General features: G+C 36.8%; 2 protein-coding genes across 7 annotated transcripts in view; one reads left to right on the forward strand and one right to left on the reverse strand.

Annotated features, from left to right (window-relative positions):
- Positions 1-18,629, reverse strand: part of FGD6 (FYVE, RhoGEF and PH domain containing 6) — a 58,466-nt gene extending 39,837 nt beyond the window's left edge. Inside the window, exons 1-2 of the mRNA XM_026698459.2 lie at positions 18,278-18,629; positions 1,769-4,139 (exon numbers count right to left, since the gene is read on the reverse strand). Of these exons, the coding sequence (XP_026554244.1) occupies positions 1,769-4,139; positions 18,278-18,290 (2,384 nt within the window). The 5' untranslated portion in view covers positions 18,291-18,629. The remainder of the gene's footprint in view (positions 1-1,768; positions 4,140-18,277) is intronic.
- Positions 18,630-18,644: 15 nt separating this feature from the next.
- The window catches only part of VEZT (vezatin, adherens junctions transmembrane protein), a 31,808-nt gene continuing 24,145 nt past the window's right edge, over positions 18,645-26,307 (forward strand). For 4 of the 6 annotated variants that reach the window (XM_026698470.2, XM_026698478.2, XM_026698488.2 and 1 more), the window contains exon 1: positions 18,645-18,818. In XM_026698470.2, the coding sequence (XP_026554255.2) occupies positions 18,783-18,818 (36 nt within the window). In that variant the 5' untranslated portion in view covers positions 18,645-18,782. Of the gene's footprint in view, positions 18,819-25,162; positions 25,426-26,307 lie in introns of those variants that run through there. The other 2 variants (XM_087934603.1, XM_087934604.1) reach the window with 1 other exon arrangement.

Raw genomic sequence — 26,307 nt, forward strand, 5'->3', positions numbered from 1 at the left:
GGGAATGTAGGGTGTGTTTTTCTCCTGGAAAAAGATTTAGATCTTGCAGTCTCTGACATGTAGTCTGACATACAGTATATAATTTTGAAACAGGCTTGCCAGCTCATCTTATAATACTGCAATATAATACTGCAATATAGACAAGTTCAACAACTACCAAATGAATGTAGCAATTTCTGTTTTGAAACTATGAAAAACTAGACCATTTTATAATTCTAACAAGTATAGGTTTATATGTTGTGGATTTTTAATGCTGTAAGCTGTCAGAAGTAACCTGTGATTGGGGAGGGCAATGAATCAATAATACCTATTTTTATCATCTTCAAACTCCAGTGAAGTCATAAATGAGATTTGTATGCAAGTTTGCAATCATTTCATCAAATATAGTTCAGGTTTGCTTAAGGACATTTGCTAGTGAATTGGGATAAGAGTTACCATATTTTCAGAGTATAAGATGCACTTTTTCCACCCCCAAAAGTGGGTGGAAATGTCTGTGTGTCTTTTGCAGAGAATGTTGCCGAAGTCCTGCCCACCCAACGGCCTCCACCCTTTGGCCTCTGCCTCCTAGCAATTTGCCTCTTTACAACAAACAGCAAACAGCCTGGTCAGTTTCAGCCCAGCCTGATTAGGCTAAGCAGCTGATTGTTGGTAGGATCGTCCTCTCAACTATCAGCTGTTTCAGGCTGCAGGGATCGCCATTGCCTATTGCTACCTCTGTGCACCCTATCTTTGGCCTCCGTGCACTCCATTGTCCACCCGTTTCGATCCGTGCTGCCCAGAACAGGGTAAAAATGGGGCACACAGAAGCTGTAAATGGGATGCGGAGGCCAAAAATGGGGCAAGCGGAGGCGGCAATAAGCGATGGCGATCCCTGCAGCCTGAAACAGCTGATCGTTGGGAGGCCAATCCAACCAACAATCGGCTGCTTGTGCTAATCAGGCTGTGCTAAAGCTGACCAGGCTGTTTGCTGTTTGCTATAAGGAGGCAAATTGCTGGGAGACAGAGGCAGATCTTTTTTCTTGTTGCGCCTTATAAGAGTCTTAGTGGCGCAGTGGTTAGAGTACAGTATTGCAGGCTACCTCTGCTGACAGCCATTTGCCTGCAATTTGGCAGATCGAATCTCACCAGGCTCAAGGTTGACTCAAGTCTTCCATCCTTCTGAGGTGGGTAAAATGACCCAAATTGTTGGGGGCAATATGCTGACTCTGTAAACAACTTAGAGAGGGCTGAAAAAGCACTATAAAGTGGTATATAAGTCTAAGTGCTATTGCTATTATACTTTAGAGCATCTTATATGGTAAATTCAAAAAGTCAAATTATTATGCCATAAACTGCCTTCAGACAAAATCAAGCCGTTATCCATCGAAAACGTCCAAAGAAAAGTATGTATTTAAACAAAATATAAAAATGGGGAAGTAGCCTGTTCTAAAACAGCAACCAATAAAAGTTCTCTTGCAAACCATGTATCAGTAAAATAACAAAAGTGATTATGACATATATAGAGACCAAATGCACTATGCTTCTGCTTAAGTTAAAAGCTATTTTTGGAGCATAGAGATGTCAGCAATAATAAAATGTTTCACACATCATGCTAATTGCAGTTTTAAAAAGTATGCTTTCATGCATAATGCTATGCCATAAACAGTTTACAAACCACAATAGGTGAATGTACACAGCCAATTAAAAGCAAAAACAACCCTATAGATTGATGCTATGGGAAAACCACACCCATACATACACATATACATTTTCCATTTTAGCACCTTACCTGCCAAACTCTAAACAGCTCCCTGTAGGTTCATACAATTCTTCCACCTCATACATATTAGCATCCTGGTTTTCAACAATGTTAGAATTTTGCCTATCAAAATGTATGTTTTTGTCAGTAGCTGCAAAAGGCAAATTCTCATATTCTGGGATTTCTTCGTAATGGCTCACATTTTCATATTCATGTATGTTGTCTTGAGTAAGAGAACTCAAGTGTCCTTGTAATGAGAAAGTCTGTTCATCTAAAGACTTTGATCTTTGATTGATTTTAATTTCATTCTGAGCTCTGTTTTTTTGTTTGCCCTTTTGTGAGAAAAAGCTACCTATTTCTGCTGAGTGCGCCTTTGCTGGTTTAGCTTTTCTTCCATTTGCCATGGCAGTCGCATTCCCATTTTTGCCAGACCCCTCTCCACTAGGAATATCCCCATTAACATAATCTGTAGACTGTGTTCCTTTTGCCAGAAATTTCTGGAAGTCACTTTTCAACATCCAAACAGACCATTTCATGTTTAGGAATTTTTTTAGTGAACTTTTCTTTTGAGGTTCTTTTGGAGACTTGTGTATTCTGTCCATATCTACAGAAGACAAGGATTTGGCTCTAGGTTTTGTTACAACACTGAAGTTTTCTACTTTTTTTGCATTTTTTGTGTTTTTAAAGGTTTCTGGGTTTCCTGAAAATGGAAGAATAGGATGAGGTAATTTCCAAATTGGTTTTTCCGAAGATGATGTTGGAGTATCACACAATAGGACTGCATTTTGTTCTCTGCCTGAGAAATGCCTTGTCCGAGCCCCCTCCAAAGGAGCCTCTAAAGTTTTATTTTTACTAGAAAAGTAAGCACTTGTGTCTAATAGTTCCTCTGATGCAGATTTTTTCAAAAGCCCAGCAATGCCATGTCTTTGAGGTTTCTTCGGAATGAATCGAGATGAACATTCACCTTTTAAGTAAACATCTTTAGCTTCCTTCTTTTGTGCAGAGTCATCAAGGGTCACCAAGTCAGGTAAAGGTTGATTGCATGATAATTTTATTTGTTTAGGCAAACTCATCGATAGGTTACTACACCTTACAAAGCCAGTCTCTTTAGCATCAGTTGCCAACAAACTGTTATCTTCCATTATGTTAATGGAAGGTTTTATTGAATTAGGGTCTGAAGAATGCCCAATATTTTCTAAGAAGTGGCAGTGTTCATATACAATTTCAGATGACTGGCTTTGTGGAATCAGTTCTTTGGTATCAATAGATTCTGATGTTGGATGTACTTTTCTTACAGAATATGAAGCAACTTCAGATTTATGCACTGCAGTTTGATGTTCTTGATTTTTATAGGAAACACTTTGAACTAGAACATTAATTTTTGCTGTATTCTTAACGGCAAACTCATGAATCCCAGAACTATCACATTCATCCTCTCCTGAAGCATCTATGCCATCTTGGCGAACTAGAGAGGGAGTGTGTAGCTTTCTTGGTTTTGGAACTGGAAAAGGTTTAGTTGATATTACCGAGTTGGTTCCAAAGGAAAGTTTGTCAGTGTCTTTTGTGCAAGATATCATAGCTATATTATCCACATCCATTTTTTCCACATGTGCTGAGTTACTCAAAGAGAAACAATTATTGTTGTTTTCAGTCAAAAGAGGAACTTCTAACATTTCAGATTCAACAGCAATTAACCTTGCATCATTACCTGAACTCTCCTTAAGTTCTTCTACATTGGATATAGATGGGGAAAAGTCTGAAAATTCTATTTTAACATTTTTGTTAGAATTAACTGTATTAACTGTTTGAAGTTTACTTAAATGTTTTTGCGTCAAATGGCCATTATTAGGGTAAACATTTTTTATCATAACATCTTCAAGTTTTTCCTCTAGATCATTAGCCTTTAAGACAACCTTATAGTTATTTAAATTTTCATTATTGCTTTCAAATATTGTCCCACACTTTAGAGATGATGATGGTTGTTCATCTATATTAATGTTCTCTAGGTTTTCTAACTGTTCAAAAATGGTTGCATTTTTGTGGGTATCCTCCTGATTTCCACATTTATGAACGCATTCAAAATTGCAAGAACACAGTGATATAATATAAGCCGTATTGTCTGTTGGAATCCCATTTTTATAATTCAGATGAACCAAGTATTCAGATGAGTCTTTTTTGTGATCTTCTAAATTTCTCCTTATGGAAGCAGGGACAGTCTTAACTTCAGGAACAGTCAAGCATTTAAGCACCTTTGGTTTTGGTGCTATCGCTGGTTTTGTTTTTCTTGAGGACTGCAAAACATCCACCGCCACAACTTCTGGTTTTGGTGCTACAGGAGGTGGCACTATTTTGTGTCCTATCACCAGTCTTGGTTTTGGGGCCACTGGTGGCTTCTTAGTTTCTAGGAGGAAAAAAGAGAAATATTAGGTTGGTCAGAATATTATTGTGCAAGGTATAAAATGCAAGCCTTTGTAGTTTATGGAAATAGATCCCTCTCTCTCTAATGAAAAGCTTCAACAATGGATGAAAAGAAAGGTTAGTGCTAATGAGTCATCATTTAATTGTGTTTATTTATTTAATAAATTGATACACCACCCATCTCACTATCCCGAGTGACTCTAAATGTTTGTCTGCCAAGAATGGCTCTTCTGAGCAACAACAGAGTGGGAGTCATCTGGATCTACTTCATTCCAGGGAGAAAGCACAGTTACAGAAAGGACGTTTCCAGTGTCCTGGTAGATGGCATTCTTTAATTTAAGGAACTCAGAGAGCACCAACCCTTCAAAATCAAAATGGATGGATAGACGCTATCTCAAATAACTTGGTCCCATGCCATGTAGGGATTTATAGGTAATGATCAGCACCCTCAATTACACACAGAAGCAAACTGGCAACCAATACGATTCATGAAGCAGGGCTATAACATGCACATATCAAGGCATGTGTCCATTACTGCTCATGGCTTTGCATTCTGGACCATTGAAGTTTTTAGTTGTCTTCAAGAGCAGCCTACTATAAAGTATGTTGCAGTAGTCAAGCTGGGTAATGACTAGAGCATGGGTGACTATCTGAAGGGCCCACAATAAAAAAAAAAGTTGGAATTTCAGAATGTCCAAAGCCTTCCTGGCCACAGCTGTCACCTGTTCTTCAAGTAGGAGCTGCCTATCCAGGAAGACCCTTAGATTGTGCACCAATCTTGAAAGGGAAGTGCTACCTCATCCAAGATCAAAGATGGAATATCAGTATCCTCATATCTGGATGATCCTATCACCCACAACCACTTGGTCTTGGTAGGATTGAGTCAGAGATGGTTCCTCCCCATTAAAACCTGCACAGCTTCCAGGCCCTGGGATAGAATCTTGCCAGTTTTAATTAGCCATTTCAGATTTGAAATATATAATTGGGCATCATCAACATACTGATGACACCAAAGGCAAACTGGTAGATGGCCTCCCCTAACGATTTCATACAGAGATTGTTGGGGGAGGGGGAAGAGAGCATGACTTTATGGCACCCCACACAGGAGAGTGCTGGGGAAAAATCCTTTGCCCCTCCCCTTTCCAATCAAGCAATGACTGCACCCAGCATTATACCTTGACTATATTTATTTCTTCCACTAAAATACTTGCCTAAATGTTCCTATCAAGATACCAAAATCATGATTCCTAGCCCACAAACATTTGAAATTGTCTGCCTCACTATGACCTGGAAAAAAAGTACCAGTTAAACAGCTGGCTTAAGGCAATTCTGCAGTTTCTGACTTTAATCTCTTTGCCCTGAAAAGTAAGGAGCTCGTCAGGAGCATGCACCAACAAGAAAAATAGTACCGACGCTCTGAGGAATGAGACAAGATAAAAAACAAACAAACCAGGAATGTAATAACTTCAAAGAAAACCGTGTGGGGTTTGTTTTCTTTCTGTGGGAAACGGGAAATGAAATGAATCTATTTTAGAATATTATATCTGTAAATAAAGTTTCAGTCTTGCTCTCATTTGTTTGTAAATCTTCATTCATCATAGATGTCCTGGCTATTTGCAAGCCTACTCTAAGAGACCCTATGCAACTTGAAAATCAATATAATACATTCAGAACAGAAAACAACCTATTTTCCATGCAACTTTGTCAATAATTCTTGGCCACTTACACACTAGACAATTTAAGGTAACTCCCTTTCCCCCATCCTTTAAAGAAAACCGTTCCCCCCAACAGTGATAGGTCACCTTTTCTTGTTACATTGAGAATCTCTATGAATATTTGTTATCAATCTATAATCCCTTCACATACAATGACTGTGGAATCAGAGGACAGCATAACTAATGTATGTATTAGAGCTATTAGGAATGAGTTCATTTAAAACACAATGACCATCCTGTACTATAGCCCAAATTTGATATTAAAAAAAAACAAAACCTGGGCACCATTCTGAATATTTATGTAGTTTTGCAAAGAACATGTAAGCTAAAAAGGATACAAAACAGGAGGAATAAGTTAAGAAACACATTTTTGCACTTCAAAACAGAATCCCCTCTCCTATTCACAGCAGACACTTGTCCTGAACAACTAGAGACAAACATAATTTTAAAAAATAAACTGAGATTCTCTCCACACTGAGATGAAGTAGCCTACCCTCACTTTAACCTTCAGCAGATTAAAAAAGTGTAGAGACTAATACATCTAAATGTATCCTGAAGCTCCAAAAGCTGTAGTTGGAATAATCAGATGATCTTCCATTTCTCTCCAGTTCCCTTGTACTTCATGACTAAATTTTACCCTAATAACCTCTTTTGACCTACATTTTTACTCCAAAAAAATACGATCATCTGTTATGGCTCTATGAACAAACTAGTAGAGATTATTCTCAGGGATGTGATCCGACCAGTATAACTACTGGTTCTGTTGCTCTGCGTCACACGCGCATGCACGCAAGTCACGTGTGTGCAATTTACGACCTGCTGAGCTGCCTGGACAGCTGAGCAGCGCTGCGTGCAAGTGCGCAGCAGTTGGAAAAGCCCTTTTTTCCTGCTTTTTCAACCGCAGCTGTGTCGCACAAAGCAGCTGCGGTTGAAAAAGCAGGAAATAAAAGTCAGGTAAGAGCCTGGGCAGGCGGGTGGGCCAAAACAGCAGCAGACATAGAACCGGTTCTATGTATGCTCTCTGTCTGCTGCTCTTCAGAACTACCAGTTCTACAGAGGTGGACAGAACCGGTAGAATCCCACCCCTGATTATTCTATAAACATCACTAGAATTATGAAATATTTATGAATAGTCCTCAACTTACAACTCTTTGTTTAACAATGGTTCAAAGGTATGACAGCCTTGGAAAACAAAACTTACAACTTCACTTACTATCGCTGCACCCGCTTCACATGATTGCAATTTTGGTGCTAACCAACTAACATTTTTTACCCATTGCAGTAACTGTAGTTCTGGTTTGCAACCTTTCTTGCCAATTTCTGTAAAAATGCCCATTGGCCAAGTTGGATTCAGTTAACATCCATGTGATTACTTAACTACCACTGTCAATATTGTTGTAAAATCAGGTCTCATTTGATTTACAATCACAATGACTTACAACGAAAATCCCGGTCCCAAGTGTGATCATAAGTTGAGGACTGTCTGCAATATTAATAAGAAATATGGAAGACAGGAATCAGAATTCTGGAAAAATTGGCCTGAATTTGGCTCAGAATAAGGATTATTTATCAGCTATGACTTTCTTATCTAACCTCAGCCATCATTCAGCAGGACATACACCTAGTTAAAGTTAAGCTTTTAAATCAATGAATCTGCGTATTACTTTTACAGAAGTTATGGCAAAAAATGACAGTCTTTTCCATCAATTGGTGCCTTCTCTAATAATGAGGCTGCACAAGAATGCAACAATGAAGGTTAGATGTATAGATGATAGTGGATTTGCCACACATATCCAAACTCCAAAAGAACATAAAGAGAAATTTATTTATTTGTCAAATTTAGATACCACCCATCTCACTCATGGATTGATTTGGATGATGTACAATTAAAACATAAAACATAACAACCATATAAAATGCAGTACCTCAACAAAAATCCAGATAAAAACAATAATAAAATGTATTAAAAGGTTGAGGGATGGCCATCAAGGCACCAACCATCTTCAGGATAGCATTCTGTTCATTGATCCCCATTTAGCAGAGCCAGGTATTCAAGCTCCTACAAAAGGCCAGGAGAGTGGGGGCCTGCATCACTGCTACAAGAAAAATATTCCAGAGGGAGTGAGTCATGGTAGGGAAGGCCCTCTTCTTGGATGCTGCTGGTTAATTTTTTTTAACCAATGGGGGCCATAGTATATTTTCCCTAGACATAATGGATATGAGACAGTCCCTCAGATAACCTGGTCCCATACCATGTAGGGTTTTAAAAATAATAACCAGCACTTTGAATTGGATGCAGAAGGAAACTAGAGCCCTCTACCGTGTAATTTCTATATTAATTGCATTGTGCAGGCCTTTACCAAAGCCAAATTTTATTCTCTTGTCTTTGGTTCATAATTCAGTTTCCACATTATCTGGACCCATTTCAGTAGGGTTTGATTGGGGCAGTGGGCACCATTGATTACATTTTTAAGGAACCTCTGGTAAAATCAGAATTTGTATGGTATCCCGCAGAGAATTACAATGCTGATCCGGCCCTTGAAGAAATCCATTTTGACAACCCTGCTCTAGAAGTCATGTATGGACTAATAAAAAACACATGTGCTGTCCTGGAAGATCACCCAGAAGGTGTAGCCGATTCAGAATAAAAAGGTGGAGCATATCACACCTGCCTCAGTACATACATGTGATGCTCCTTCTCCACTACCACCTGCACTGATCACCAGTTGGCTTCCAAGTACAGTTAAGTACAAGTTAATATCTAAAAGTTCTTTGTAGCATAAGGGCTAATTATCTGAAAGATTTTCCTGTCTCAAATACTTTCTGCCATCTTGTATCAGGCTGAATGGGCATGTTCCAGCAATTAAACAATGTCTATTGGGACTCAGGAATCACTCCTATTCTGTCACAGTATCATCATCTGGAATTGTATCCTTATAGAGATCTATATGGTTCCCACCCTGACAAGTCCTTGAAAAGCTGACCAGTTCTGCAGAGCCTGGGTTATGGAGTGTGTGAAGGCCCTTCTGGATTTTATCTGTTAGTAGCCATTTTATTTTGAGACATACAGTGTTATTTTGCTTTTTTGTTTTTACTATCATAATGTTATACATCACACAGTCTTATGGAGTTGGGGGGCCTTATAATTTAAGAAATAAATATCATTATGCACTGATCATATTGTTATCCTTCCTGTATCCTAAGTAGGACTGAGACAAAGACTAATGCATTACATTAGTCTAACAGTTCAAAATATAGGAAATCAGCCATATAAAACAAAGGTGCTTTTATTTACTAAATGGTATACCAATCAACCCCCATGTCTGAAAAATGAACAACCAGATTTAACAAATGAAAATATATAAGGATAGCTTTGTGTTACACTGTTTCTAACATCTAATGTTCATTCTTGGGATCTATGCTCCAATCCAGTTGTAAATGGAAATATCTGATTAGAGCCTGGATAAGTCTCCATGGAAATCCATTTGAGGCTCTACTAGATAAAGTACTGGCTCAAACAAATAAGTAGGATCAACCTTTTAGCCCTCTTTGTATTTATAGACAGATAATTTTTTTCTGTGGAAGAATAAAACTTTATCTAATCATTGTTCATTGTGAGCTTACCCCGGTCTTTATCTATGCTATACTTAGGCAAAACCTGGAGCATTTTAAGCACAGAACTGAAGATCTTGATGTGCAAAAGGATAGATCTAACACTGTACACCTTTGTTGTAATGAATTCATGTTTAACCTCTTTTATTCTTTCACTTTGGTTCAAAGCTCCAAATATCCTTGACTGGAGACAAAAAACTCCCTCCACAAGCAGTTACAAAAAAGGAGGAAATGCCGTTTAAACTAAAAATGCCTATAAATTATAAAGAGTAAAAATAACACAAACCACATTGAAGCAATTAAGGGGACCAGGCAAGATAAGGACTTGAAGACATCCACAGATATCGGAACACACACTGGGAAGGACGCCAAACTCAGAGAGCAACGACAGACTAGAGATATTTCCACGCTTTGTTTCCAGCACTGGCCCATACGCATGTCAGTCCTTTTAACCAGTTCTCACAGCTGCAACCCATGAAGAGGATCAAGGCCCTTTCCTCTCCTGTAGACCACGCCATTCACATCTCTCCCTTATCCTCTACTCCTTGTGTGCCCTAGGATGGAGAGGGGATGGGCCTGGGTCTTCCTCTGACTGCCCAGCTGGCCTCTGCCCTTCCCCATCCTCCTCTACAACCTCCGCAGCCACACTTCCACTCCCTGTCAGCTGTTCCTCCTCTCCCTTGGAGTCAGTCTCCAACAGGCCCATGACACTTGATCTCCTCTCTAATGATAAATTATTTGGTCTGTAAACTTCTATTGCAATTTCCCCCAAATGGTCAAAGTTTATATTGTAGAAACTAGTTGTCACAATTTATGTTTGGCTGTGAATGCAGTTTTCAGGGTTTATATCTGCGGTTAGTTTTTAAAAAAACACTTTGAAAGTTAAAATTTGAAACTCTTTCCCGCTGGATTCTCATCATCCACAAATACCCACCAAATATTCAACATATCAAAACCTTCAAGGATATGGAAGATTTTCATGTCTCCATGTGTCAATATATTTTTCTAACACACCTGCAACTGACTTACTAGCATAATTAGTTTTTCTAAAATAGACAGCCAAATCTGAGAAAAGGTATCAATTTCAGAACATTTTAAACAAGTATTATCACATCCACTCCCACTTCTATTTTATTACTCCCTGATTTACATCATATTTACACATTATTTGCTTAATCATTATCTATTATTAAGCATATGTACCACAAGTGGCTGGTTCATACAACAAGCTAAGTTCTCAACTATACTGAAGAAACCAAATTGCTAAAAATACATGAAACAGGCCATAGCATAACTAATTGTGATACGCGAGCTCAGCTAATATGTGAATTTACCAAATGGTTTACTTCATTTCTCTAAAGGTTGTAATCAGTTTAAGGAACCCATGACCTACCAGATGTTGTTGAACTACAAATCCCAGCAGCTTACCATACACAACTGGCAAAGAGTATTTTCTTCTGCAGTATTTTCTATCATATTTGATTTTAATGCACTAGTTATGTCAAACAAATGATTTCAATTTGGCCATAATAAAAGAAGTTTCAAAAATTGTTGTTAGGCTTTTAGTTTGTTAGAAATCAAAATTCCACCTTTCTATAGAAAGCTGTGTGCATATACTGATACTATATTCTTTCTTAATCATAAAACACATATAAATAATCTAATGGACCACAGACCTATTTGGAGACATATAGTGTTGGGAAGAGTTGAATTCATTAATATTTTATCGTGGAATGCTCATAAGATTACTTTTGAGTAATCACTATCTCAGTTCAAATTACCCCAGAAAATTGTAGTGAGAATAAGGACAGACCTTCATATATACCACTTCAATTTTCAGAAGAAATCTGAAATGTAATTGTGTAACTATAACAAGAAAAACTATCCTATCTGTACAGGTTTTACAGAATACAAGTCTAAAAAAACCCAAGTCTCTTAGTAACTGAGAGTAAGACAGTACATTTAATTCAGAAGCTTTTATAGATTTATCCACTTTAGTGAAACTTAAACGGTAACACCCACATTTAACAAACCAATAAGACTAAAGGCTCTTTCATTCATGAGTTATACAGCACTTTATATTCAAAAGCAAAGAAGTGTTCTGGGATATATGGTGCTTTAATTATAGCACCTGTCTACAATTCTTTACACCAGACACATATTTTCCTCATATCACACATTAAATGCAGAAAGTAGATTCTTGGAAAAAATAGTTTCTGAATAAACCTGTCATATACAAATAGTGTCCTTGCCTTTATATCTACTTTATATCTACTTTCAAAGAAAAACAAACCCTCCTTTCTCTAGATTTGTCACATATTATGTTATCTGGATTGTATATGCTCTGGTGCAAGATACATTCTGTTCATTGTCAGTGACCACCAGATATTATGGACAATTGGTCAATCAATCCACATGTAACCTTTAAAAATAAATTTAGATCATTTTTTCTACAATACTCAACAGAAAGCCTGCTATTTTTTCTGCAAATAATAACTACTCTGAAGCTGATGACTAAAGATTTTCTTCCAAGCAATCCACTTTATTTTAAAGGAAAAATATCCTTTTAACCCTAATCCTAAATATACCTACTTTAATTCTAACCATTTTTATATATGCATTCAAAATGAAATTTTGCATTCTTAGAAGTTATAGCCTACTGTTTCCATTGTCTCAAGTTGTATTTTCAATAAATATTTATACTCTCAATTTTACCCTATGTCATGACTCCATTACACCAATTTGGGTTCTACAAATTAAGGTGAAGAGTTATCAGTGATCTCATAAAAGAATATTTTTCACAGGAAAGTCCCCAAATTGTTTAGCAGCCACAGACAGTTTTAATTAATGCACGACTCCTATATTGTTCATTTTACCACAGGTTGAAACTTGCCTTTTGATCTTCATAATCAAGTATATATCCTACAAAAAGTTTTATCAAGTATGAATCACAGTCAATGGCATTTAGTAATTCATTTTTCCTTCAAAATGCTTCAGACTTCTTTGCTCAATCATGATAGCAAATAATCTGTCAGTGGTTGCTTTGAAATGTAAAACTATCTGTAAAATCTCAGAATAAAAGCAAATTTCTTATACACAAAGGGAATTTCAACAAATACTTCCCTCGACTTTTGCTAATGAAGCAGTATTCTTCAAGCTTCATTATAAAATATCTCCTTTTATTCAGTCATAAATTTATTTTCTTTCTTAATTTATTTAAATGTTTCCTTACCACTGCTCTCCCATAATAGCCATTAGCATTATGCACAACAAAAATACATATTTCTTCTTCCAGTTTGATGCAAACTTAAAAATAATTGATGCTGTTTGTAAGATGACTGTGATATCTTTCAGGTGCTTGAAAGTGTAAACATAAAAGGAAATCACTCACAAAATCCCGAAGGTGTTGTTTAGAACTTTAAGGGATGAAGAAAGGGAGAAAAGATAGTTACCATGTAATGTTGGAACCTATCTCAATACTGGACTACTTCAACAATAATATTTATTCTAAACAAAACATTTACTGTGTTTCAGATAGGAAAAAAAACCTCCACTGGTTCATTCAAACTTCACTATTGCTAAAACTACTAACTAGCGTTTTTAAAAAATAAACAAATCCTTTCAACTGATTCCGCAAATCCTAGAAAATGTATGGTTAACCTAAAGACAAAGCTAACAGGAATACTAACTTAACACAATCTGAAAAAAAAAATAGAAATTCTATAATCATCAAAATTAAGAGTGCAACCTTTATGCAATGTTTACAAGAATTAAGCCAACTGTGTTCAACTACATTTTCTTCCAATTTATTGTACCTGCGAACAGTCATATGAGTTATAGTGCTCAACCAAGAGTAGCTTTTTTAAAAAGGAAATTTGGATAGACTTTTAATGTTCTTTTCATAATCATGTCTTTTGCTTCTCAACGAACAGTCATAGTCTAGTAGATGTCAACATTCCTCAAAAACACACTGAAAACAACTTTTCTTCAATTAATGAGAATTAAAAGTAGGAGCAGATGTTAACTCATATGTTCTTGCTATGTCAATGTTATCTGCCTAGCTTTCAAACAACTTTAAAATCAAGACTTTAAGCTGATTTGCAAGCCCAGAACAATGCTTACTTTTATCTTGATCAGCTTCTCTACCCTTTCTACCAGGAGCCATGGTGGTACAGTGGTTAGAATCAGGGGTGGGTTTCTACCGGTTCTGTCCACCTCTGTAGAACCGCTAGCTCTGAAGAGCAGCAGACACAGAACCAACTCTATGTCTGCTGATGTTTTTGCCCACCTGCCCGCCTGGGCTCTTACCTCACCTTTATTTCCTGCTTTTTCAGTTTAAAAAGCAGGAAAAAAGTGCTTTTTGAAGGCTGCTTATCAGCATGCAGTGTGCTGATGATGATTTACAGGCGTGTGCGCTTAGCGTGCAGAGAAGCACATCGTAAATCACTGAATCTCATAAATCACCGAACCGGTAGTTAACCCTGTCGGATCCCACCCCTGGTTAGAATGCAGCATTGAAGGCTAATTCTGCACTCCTGACTCAGCCTTCCATCCTTCCAAGGTTGGTATCTGACTTTCTCCATTGATTTTGCTTTTGGAAGCCAGCTGGGAAGATTGCAAATGGTGATCATATGACCCTGGGATGCTGCAATCATCATAAATTCCAAATGTCAACCACACAAATTTTGATCCTATGACTATAGGGATGCTGTGAGGGTTGTAAGTGTGAGTATTGATTGTCAGTTTTCCAGTGTTATTGTAACTTCAAAAGGTCACTAAGCCAATGGTTGCAAATTGATGACTACCTGCATTTATTAAAAACAGCTGTTTAGTAGCATTTCTTTCTTTTTTTTACTTCTATCACCAATATTGTTTTAGGAAAATATATAACATTACTAAAAGAAAAACAACTCTTTCTATAATTAATATGACTGTTATGAATCTGTAAAAAAATTAACCAAAATGAAGAAACTTAACAATATTGTAAGATATACCTATAGACAACTATGGATCAACTACAAGGCAAGGAATAAAAGTAAGAGAAAATGGGCTTCATCAAACATTACAATTACTAATTAGTCCTTTACAGTTATAGTTTACTATTTTACAGTTATAGTTTACTATTGCTACTTCAAAGTCACCTCAAAGGAGCTAATCTATATGTTTTATTATCATGCTTTGATTCAATGAAGAATTTATTTTCAATGTTATTCATATAGACAAAATATGACTACTAAGCTAGAGAAAATTAAAAGAAAATGGATAAATCTGAAAAAAATAAGTACAATGATTAACATACTTTTTTTAAAGTATGGCTTTCCTTTAGATTTCTAAATTGACAATTATCAACGAAGCTAAATCATGAGTGTTGGTCAAAAAAAGTATTATTCATGAATGTTTTGAGTCTTATTTTAACTTGATGGGACATGTATTCATAATTCATTTTCCTGAAAATTCAAAGTCCAATAATTAAAGTCAGTGGGCAGGCATTACTAAGGAACTGAATGCTTTCAAATACAAGGCTAAATTAAAATTTTATCAGAATTATTATCAGACTTATCAGGCCCCAGCAAATAAAAAGTAACATCTGATAATCTCCAAATAAGCTTCCTTAGAAAAGCCTACTTGGAAGGGTAGGTGATGGATTTTGCCACAATTTCTTTCAAGATATCAAATGATTTGTAGTAAATGTATCAATTTATTGCAAATGATTAGATAATTTAAAAGAAATTTAGATCTAATGCCTTGGCCATCCTGATCTTGATTAAGGTAGTTTATATACTTAAAAAGTAAGAAATATTACAATGAAAGTTGCATTAAATATTAAGGCACCTAAAGCAAAATAGCATTAAGAAATATTAACTATTAATGGTAAATGTATGTATTCAGCATTGCATCTCACACAAGTATAGTTCTCCAATAAAAAAGTAGCAACTAGACCTAATGATAGTTTACGAAGTCCAGAGCTCATCCAGAATATAAACTATGTGTCAGCATCATCAAATGGATAACAGATAAGAATTTGAGCTTTACTCCTATACAGACTTAATCCTATAGACAACAATCACTATCAAAAATCTAGTGGTGCTTTCAGTATGCACTTAAATTCCAAAGGTTCAGAAATTTCTAGACTACCAAGTCTATATTGATTCTTTTCCATGCCACTTTTCATGTCTATCGTTAGCTAGTATGACTGCTCTCATTCCTAATATAGAAATATTATTTATTCCTCATAGAAAAAAAGAAGCTGCATAATCACGCAATTCTGGTTAGTTCAAAGAAAAATAAGTTCATAAATAGTAACGTATAACTTTATATACTAATAAAATGCAGCATACAAGTACAAGAAGTATATATACATATTTACAAAAACAGACTAAAATATCTGTATCCAGATGAACCATCTCCTGTTCCATTTCTTCATCACACTAGAATGACATGGAGGGAATTATAGATACACACTTTATTATGAAGTTGCTTAACAACTATTTTTTATCCAATTGTTTACTTCGCTGCCAGTGAATTTACAGTATATTTTCCAGTAAAGCACTATTATTCAGAGCACTTTAGTACTGACAGCTCCTATGAGAAACCCAGAGAACAAAATATCACAATTACTGCCATACCATATATTTGATTAGGCCAGTCTCCAGACTCAGAGTGAAACACGCTATACATTTCTAGCCATAGCTTCAATTCTATATGCATTTACAAGAAAACAATGAAATCCAAAAAGAAGAAAACTGTAAATTCAATTGTTTGCAATTAAGTATGATGCAAACAAAAGATTGGGCAAAAGTAGTGTCTAAAATGAAGCTTTCTATCATAATTATATGTCAACCAGTGTCTGGTTTTCTGATTAAGTTCAATTTTACATGCTCCCAAGAAATAGCTGTTTTCAAAACACAGTGATCATAAACTAATTTAGCAGGCTGCGTTTATTAAAATATGTTATTTAAATGTAATTCGGTAGTCTGCTATTTAGTATGTCAAGGCACCCTTTAAGCACCACTGATTCCCCTGGAATTTACTTTTGAATATACATGTATACGATTGTTCTATAAGTAAATCAATAGGTCATAAAAAAAAACTTTGATTTACTCTCAAAATACTCTATTTAAAAACGCACTGCAGACCATTTAATGTGTGAATTCCCACATTTGAAATAGAAACAATGTATGTTTTCTCTGAGAAGAGCAATGGCATTCACATGAAAGTAACAGATAGCAAAAACTGTGCCAATGACTTAGGCACAGATAAGAAAACAATTATAAACAATTATATTTTTGAATGGCACAGCAGTTTAAATCAGAAAACTCTTACTATGGTATTTCAAGTCTATTCCTGAACACTTATTTGTAATTAACAGCTTTAGAGTTACTTTCATATTCCATATTCAAAATGTCAACAAAAAGTATTAATTACAAAATGCCCTTAACAATTGCCTCAACATACTTGTGTAACTTTTCAAGAAAGGATCCCTTAAATCAGGGGTTCCCAATGACGATATTCCAGGGGGTGCGAGAAAAGTCCAGGTAAATAATAGGATATTGGCTATATGTTGGCATTTTTATTTATTATGCAATGGATTAACTTTGTTTTCATTTTAGAGTTAAGTATCAATATTTAGTGGCCGTTACATACATAGCTGAAAAGATTATATCCTACCATATATTTAATGCGTTCAGTAGTTCCCAAAGTCTAAATTTCAGGGAGTGCGAGATTCGGGTGAAATTTCTTTAGGGGCAAAAAAAAGGTTGGGAACCACTGCCTTAAATCATTCCCTTACGTATCTGCACAAAATACAGCAAGACTGATTGAAATTCTTAGACATAAAACACAAATCCTATAAATGTTTTTAATCCTTAAATCTTGCCTTGAAAAAGCTTATTCTTTATTTCATACACTACTTCCCCGGTCTATTTAAGGTGATCTCCGCACACCCAAAAAGGGTGGGAAAAGAAAAAGAAAACACAGAGCAAAAATGGATTCTTTTCCAACTACAGAAGGCAGGAAATTGAGCGTTTGTTTATTCCAGTTTTCCTCCAGATGTGTTAGCCTACAGGTCTCCTCAATCCTGGCAACAACGAAGGAAAGTGTAGTTCAGTTCTCCCAATTGATAAGAACGAGAGGGGGGAAAAAACTTTATTAGACAATATTTAACAGTTCAGGAAGAGTTACTTTTTCACTCTCTGCTGTCGCTCAAGAGAACACGGGCTAGGAAAACTTAATAACACAGATCTCACAGATAAGAACAGGGGTTGAGAAATAAAGTAAACGTGGAGGGCATGGAAGTCCTGGAGACCTTTTATTTCGAGGACAGTTGATCTTCCCTCGCTTCTCCCTCACTCAGGAAAGATAAGAAAACAAAGAACTCCGGGGTCCTTGGTGCTCTCCGAGTTTGGTTGTTTTCTTGAAGACGTTTCATTACTCAAACTAGATAACCAGCACTGATGAAGTTACCTAGTTTGGCTAACGTAACGAAGAACTCAGAACTGAAGACCAACGCCAGACAGGGAAAAGAGATCTGCACTTCCAACCCTGAGGAGTTTCTCACAAGTAGACCCTTAAGCCACCTCCCATCTCTGTTGGTGTTTTAAGGCACAAGGGCAAGGAGAGGAGAGGGCTCTGTGGAGGAGAAGCCATTTCCTCCTATTATGTCCCTCTCGTTCAGCTGGCTGTGGGGCATTTTTAAAATCTGCACTTTGACCCGCCACATCTGTCGCGGTGGCGGTCGCCAGAAAAGTTCCCAGCGCTTTTACTTCGCTCCCCGCTCGTCGCGTCGAGCACTCACCCGCTGAACTCATGGTGCCTCCCTTCCATGCGCTTTGCCTCACTCCGCTCCTTGTCCCTCTTTAAAGCATAACAACCCCTCACAGTGGCTGCATAGAAGGGTAAAATCCACCGAAAAGCGCAGCCCGACGCTCCGGTTCCTGTATAACATTCCCGCAGCGAAGAGAGGAAGAGCGCGACTGACCGAACGGGCTCTGACGGTCTTTGCCGTCTAAGCGAAGTTCCCTGATTTACCCCGCGCGAGTTGCAACATGGAGACCTCTGCAGGCCAGAAGCCATCAATGCAGGCGCCCCCTACTTCGCTAGACCTCGTCTGCCCGTTCAATCTGCGCAGCAACACCAGATTCTTCTCCTCCCCTTCTTCCCGCAGTGGCTATTGGGTAGCCATAGTTGTTTGGCCGCCGCGGTGGGGCTTTGTGAGTGGGTGGGGGGGCATTATAACGCCGGGCTCGGTGGACTCGCTTTCCCATGGTGCCTGAGGAGAGGGGAACGGATGGCGGAGAAGGATGACACCGGAGTTTGACGACGAAGTGGTGTTTGAGGTGCGTAGCGTAGCAAAAGGGGTCGGTGGAGAGATTTGGGGTGCCTGAGAGATGGCGAGGCTAGCTTCTTTTTTTTCTCTCTCTCTCACGCTGCCGTTGGCGAAACGAGGTGGCGCCGTAGAACGGGCGTGTGCCCAGGGCAGGTGGAGCTCTTTGCAGGGCCCTCTAAGGCAGGGCTCTCCAAGCTTGGCCACTTTAAGCCTGACGGACTTCAACTCCCAGAATTCCCCAGCCAGCAAAAACTTTGCTGGCTGGGGAATTCTGGGAGTTGAAGTCCGTCAGGCTTAAAGTGGCCAAAGTTGGAGAGACCTGCTCTAAGGAGCATTTCCCAGGGCGGTTGAATTCAGCCGCGTCTCTGGTCGTGAAACCTCTCCTCTGAAGGGCGGGAACAGTGCTATTAGTGGAGTTGGAGAAGTTTGGTGTGAACCAAAGTGTGACTAGCAGATTATTCATGCCTAGTTCGAAATAAGTGCCACTGAGTACAGTACGAACTTACCATCGCAACCTAAGAATAATTGAGGAAAGGTTACACACCACATCTCCCAGAAATAAAGCGTATTTGCAGCGAGGTAATACTACTTGCTTTCAGCAAAACAGTATCCTCTAGAAGGATAAGTGCTAAGCATTTTATTACGACACATTTCGGTGAACTGGTTTTTCTTCAAGATGTATAAATTACCACGTTAATATCCCTTCGTTTATTTGTATACAACTTTTGTGTATTGTCTACTATCTGGGACTCAAGATGGTTTGTAATCTGGAACCAAAATAACACATGCAACTACATTAACAAAAACTAACGCTATTAATTGGTTTGCTAGAAAACATTAGGGGAATCTTTAGCGTGATCTACCCAAGTCTAATCAGTGGGATAGAATTGATAAAAATAAAGAATTGATAAATTCTAATTTCTGTATATAAAAGTTCCCTATGATATACCATATGAATCTGTTTTGGAAAAATGTTAGTAATAAGGCCAAAAGTTTTTCTACTGTTGTCTCCCACGGCTCACTAGAAGAATGTAATTGAATTCTGCTTTGAAAATACTACCAATTGTAAATTGCATGTGAACAGAATAATCAAAAATTTAAACATCACCTCTATTTATTAGAATTCATGCAACAAGTACTATATAAGTATGTGAGCAGTTTTGATATATACTAATGCTGCAGAAGCCTAGATTGGCTTCTAGTTATTAGTGAGATGATCCCTTTCTAAACTTTACAATTCAAAATACATAATGCAAAGAAAGGAAGGAGGCAGCATTACAGCATTAGTGATCAGCTGCAATAAAAATAAGGTAGTGTAACAGAGTGGCTGCTGGCTGGGCTACAGTTGGATAAAGCACAAGTCTGCAGCATGTTAAAATGGCTGCTGTTAAGTACCGTATTTATCGGCGTATAACACGCACAGGCGTATAACACGCATTCCCTTTAATATGCGGCGGGCGCAGCGTCACGACGCTGCGCCGCCGCTAGGCACTATTGGGAAACGGGACATCGGCGTATAACACGCATACATCATTTGCCCCCTATTTTCAGGGGGAAAAAGTGCGTGTTATACGCCGATAAATACGGTAGTTTATGATAATGAATGTAGCTTAAGGCATAAGTAATCCATTACATTATTATATATGTATATGTATATATATATTGATAATAGTATTTATACAGTATTGATTAGAGACTATTAACACTAATGTTTTGATAATTAGACCTTTAAGGAGAAAAAGATATATCAGTGTTAGCTACGATTTGAAATGTGGATGTAAGAGCTTGTTTAAATTTTGCATCCAAAGCTAAATTTAGTGTTAATAAATAATTGCAAGTAACATCAAATTATTTTTGTACAACAAAGGTTTCTGTCTTAAACTGAATACTTAATACCAAGGTACAATATTGTTGCTTAGCTTTCTGCTTTGCTCTTCCCATATTCATGAAAAAGTAGCTATAAGAAAGGCATTGGAAACTTCTAATGTCAATTTGAATGGTTTATAGATTTAACAAGCCATCATTATTTTATAGCACTATTCAGATATTAAACTGATAGTAATCTAAAACTATTGGGCTTTTAAAAGTGAATTGTGTATACAGCCCAAATATCCAAATGATCTACCTGCCTACTATGGGTCTGTATATCCAACTATAATTGCTTAGTTTCATTTTGGGAAAACTTACCTGATAAGAATATTTCCCTCAGAAGATATGGTCCCGGCATCCAAAACAAAATATGAAAGTAGACTATAGTTAAATGGAGAAGGGAATTATTGAGGATGAGAGCAAAAATGTGAAAGCTTGAAATGGTCCCTACTGACATGTAGAATAAAAAGCAAAATACATTTGATGGTTTTTCAAACCATCCTCAGTGTTATAGGATTTTTTTCCAAAATGCATATTTTTTGTTTTTGAAGAATACCATTGCTAAGATTGTTGCTTATAACATTGCTAATGAACAGGCCTTAAATGTATAAGTTCAAGCTTCACACCAGCTGATAATAAATCATAAATCTCCAAACCTTATTCAGCATTCAGCTTCACTGCGGAAGACTCTCAGATACAATTTGGCTAGGTTAGAATATTCTGATCCTCTCCGCCTGCCCTTCTGAGTTAATGAATATTCTGCTAGGTCTCTTAATGGACTTGAAAGGCAATTGAGATAACTTTGTATAATGGTTCTAGTCTAGTAACCAATTGTTCTTTGTGAGTTTCAACCTTAATACTTTTCCTATTTTCTCTTTCCTTCCCTCGATGACTCTGAATGTGTCACATGCTTCTCACCTCCCTATTTCTGGTAATGGGTAGCTGGAGGGTACTGTGCCACCTCTTCCATTTTCATTTCTCTTTTGGCTGGATCTGAAAAAATTTACCCCCTTTCAATCCCTCCATTTTATGACACGGAAGGAGATGTTTCTAACTTTTAATTCCTCAGCATTAAAAACTTCTGGCAGCTACAAAGACCTTGTTTGCCAGTCAGATAATTTGGACTTATATGTTACAAATGGAACTGTTAAAGAAGATGTGTTACTTGAGTGTCATCTGCCATATCTCAAGTATATTCAGTTTCTGGATAGTTTTTACAGTGGATCAAGTATTCAAATCCACCCATCCTATATTGACAGACAAAAATGCATTCTACACTGAATTATTTTCCCCTGCCCATTTGAATGGAAGATTGTGTTCCAGGACCAGGAGAACAGTGAAGAACTATATTTTAGATTTATGCTGTTAGAGAGAGGGGGGCAATAAACTAGACATTCAGTTTCATAGCCAGTTGGGTAGAAAGCTGAAATCCAGTACAAAGAGAGACATGATCCCCAACAATAATCAGGGAGGATCTTTCTGATATGAAATCAGAAGAATTATGGAAGTCCTTGGCATGATTTGATTGATCTTTAAGAAGGTGCAAAGAAACCTGATAATTCTTAGACAAAACAAATTATCTGAAAGAAGAAAAGGCCTGGAACTGTTTATCAAAAAGTGCAGGTGGCAATCATAGTTGGCCTGAAATTACTTCATTCAAGTGGAGAATGAACTGAGTTATTATATAACAAACCCATCTTTATATAACAAACCCATCCATAAAGAAAGGTCATGCCCATTGTCTTGCTGCTAGATTACAATGAAGCAGTGAAAGTATTGTTCTAAATTTGCATTTGTCCTCTGCACTTGTACATCTGACTATGGGTGATGGGTAGAAGGCAACTAAAGTTTTACATCCAGTTGTAGAAATGCAGTTTTAAAATCTTCCATGAAGATTGGATTGGCCAAGCTTTAATTTTGGAAAATTTGCTCAATGACCAACAAACTATTTCAGAAGCGTAGGAAAAAGCAGAACAGACCATCTACCAACAAAATAGCATTGTGAAGGTCACATGTAATGCTCCAGAAAAACCTCCCCAGGGGAGATGATAGAGCAGTCCAGATAGCATGCTGATGAGAAATTGGCATGAAAAAAACATGACAAGAAAAAGATACAGGCCTTGACATCTCTAATGCAAGGCTGCCAAAAGTTTCCTCCCCCCAAAAATGGGTCATTTTGATTTATCCCCAAGGCTGCAGGCACAGATCTGATGGGCAGGCAAGGTCTCTAGGCTTTCTCCTTTCCAAATACATCAGCCTCCTTTGTGTACTTGGCAGGCAGGAGTGAAAGTTATACTTGCAGACAAGTGTTAAAAGATGGAAATGTAAGCTCCTGCAGACTTAGTTTTGCATTCTAGACAATCAAAAGTGATTTTGTTGTGGCATAAATGAATATGTGGATTCTGAAGCCCATGGCTCCTCCAGCAACAGGATTACAACATATGTGGTCTCTCAGTTGTGGGACAGTTTGTCCCACGTGCCAGGGTAGTTGGTTCATCATGTGGCCTAACTGGTTCTCATATTGGAGCAATATATTGCCAATATTGCCAATATTTATTTATTTATATTTGACTTTATATGGCTAACTCTCGATAACTAACTTGAGGTCTGCAGCTTAGTTAAATTGTTGGTCTCTTGTGATGCTAGAGGAAGGAGATAATAGATACCTGAGAAGCTAGTTCCTATCTCAGTCCTCATCACCCCATTTATGACTTCAATCAGGACAATCATGTAATTGAAATGCTTAGGCCTTCAGAATAGAACATGGTTTGTGACAATATTTATTCTTTATGTATGTTTTCAATATCTGTATGATTCTGTTCATTTGTTGAGGATAATTTTAAATTCTAAGATTATTCTTGGAGCACAGTTATTGAGCAGTCTTGAGGGGAAATTAGTGTGTTTTTTTGTTCTTGAAATTGTCAAGAGACAATTACAGAAGATAAAGTTAAACAATATTTGAAGGAAGCAGAATTACCTAAAATATCGGAAGAAATTAAATTAATGCTAGAAGAAAAGATATGGAATGGAATTAACAGAAGCATTAAACAGACAAAACAACGGGAAGGCTCCTGGCCTGGCTGGGCTACCAGCAGAACTATATAAAATATTACAAGATTCTCTTTGCAATATAATGTTAGAGGTATTAAATGAAGTACTGATAAAAGCCAAAGTACCAAATTCATGGATGGAGGCTTACATTACTCTTGTACTGAAAGAAGACTCTGACTTACAACAGATAAAAAACTATAGACCGATATCCTTGTTGAATGCGGATTATAAAATATTTACTTCAATAATGGCAGAAAGATTAAAGAGATTCTTAAATCATTTTATACATGGGCCAAAATGGCTTTTTGCCTAAGAGACAAGATAACATGAGGACAAAAATAACATGAGGACAATATTGAATACACTGGAATACTATGAAGCACATCCAGAAAAGCAGATGGCGTTGGTATTTTTAGACACACAGAACTGGCAATTTATGTTGGCGCAAATGGAAAAAATGGGTTTTGGGGAAAGGTTTATCGAAATGATTAAGGTAATATATCAGTTCATTTGTTGAGGATAATTTTGAATTCCAAGATCATTTATTGGAGCACAGTTATTAAGCAGTTTTGAGAGGAAATTAGTGTGTTTTTTGTTCTTGAAATCTTGTATTTAATTGTGTTAACTTGAAAATGAGATTTTGAATGTTTCTTCAGGTGAATCTTATGAAAAAGGCTCTAATATAAAAACAACAGAACTAGTAACATAGGTAGAAAATTTTTAGAATTGCCTAGATCATACTGTATAGATGTTTCCGACAACATGTGAAAAGCTGACATTGTATGAAATGCCTAGGAAATCTATAGAATGTGTGATGTTTTAGACAAAATATGAAGTCTATTATTTTAATATATAGTTTTCCTAACTATTGTAGGCATTATGCAGAATGGCAAGATCTATTTGGGCAAAGTAATGAAAAGAGAATCATGAAAAGGGTTTGAGTTTCTAACCCTTTCTTGAAAAAACATATATGAAAATGAAAGAAGAAATGCAAAATAAAGGACTTTCTTACTTAAAAAGAAAAAGGATTGACCTACTTGTTGCAACAAGGAAGGCTAGAATGGCATTTTAGCAGTAGTATTTTACACTTTGCTTGTTTGCCTTTTGGCATTGCTTAGAATGCCTAAGAAATGTGTGAAATATTAAGCATTTGATACTTTGATACTTTCCCATTTTTGGTATTTTTCCTAGGCATTCTATAAAATGCTTAATTCACACATTGATGGTAACATATACATGTCCAGTATCGCTCTCCCATACTTACCTGAAATGAGATTAGAGTAATTGATAAGTAAACCAAGATGATTATGCTCCAAGAACGTATGACTAAGACTTTTAAATAGAATTGCTTGCCAAGATCTGCAAAAGATTTTATTGATGTGCATCATTTCGTTTAAGCATCAGCTTTCTAAAAGCCTTTCATATCTTTATCAGCTGATGCTGGGTTCCTCCTATTGCACAGGAACAGAAGAAACATCTTAGTGAGCTGCTTCTGGCTGCAATGCCAGAAAAATGTACTTGGATGAAAGTAGAGGTGCAGTTTCTCTGATTTATACTTCAGATTTTCTGCTCCAGTCACCCTGGAGAGACAAGTAGAAAGAAATGGGGAGGTGGAAGAAATTCTCTCGGATGCACTGGAAGTGTATTTAAGAGAAAGGTGGAATCATATTTTCCAGGAGACAAGATTCATTTTGCCTGTAAGTTTTCTGGACATGTTTTAGCATGAACTTTCAGCTGCATTTATTTTAGCAATTAAAAAATTGTCTCACAAGACAGGTGAAGGTAATTCTTGAAGAGTGTTCCTTAACTTCTAACTTTTGATCCATCTTTACTGTGGCTTTAAACAAGGATATAATGGTCTTTTAATATGTAGCAGTTTGTAAATTTATGTAATTAAGCATTAATAAAAAGGTTTGGTATACAGGAGATAAAATAGGGTGGAGTAGGGAAGACCTAATGGAGAAAGTCTTAGTCATTTCCTTTACCTTGCATCAGCAGAAATGTTCTCAGTATGCCTTAAATATAGGCAGTTATGATAATGCATTTGATCACTATTCATGTGTATATATATCTTAGTTTCAAATTATTTTTAAAAAATAAGTTTATTTTTTATAGAATGCATTCAGTATGTTAATTAAAAGGATGTTAATGTGAAAAAAGCAATAGTAAACTTTGTTTTGCTTTAACTTTTTCATAATCTTTTGTGTGCTTATTCTTTCCTACCTGCTAACTTTTATTTTTGCATTGTAGTTGAATGATTATTTCTGTTTATTTTGGAAGCATTTAGTCTTTATTCATGGTATTGTAATATAGTATTACAAACCTAAAACAAAACAATTGGTTACAGCATCTTAACTATAAAAATATTTTATAACTTTTGATCTTGTATATTTAATGACTATTCCATTGTTAGACTAATTCAGTGGTGTATAATATGAAATGCTAACTGTGAGCTTTGTCAGTTATCCATTATCCTGTTGCCTTGATGAAATATACGAAAGGCAGTAACTAATATGAAAATTAACTATATGGCATATGTACTTTTAAGACCAACTGTTAGTAGCTAGAAAAATGGACTA

The sequence above is a fragment of the Pseudonaja textilis genome, chromosome 5 (assembly GCF_049901715.1).
Source record: "Pseudonaja textilis isolate UNSWEBS1 chromosome 5, rPseTex1.2, whole genome shotgun sequence".
NCBI lineage: Eukaryota > Metazoa > Chordata > Lepidosauria > Squamata > Elapidae > Pseudonaja > Pseudonaja textilis.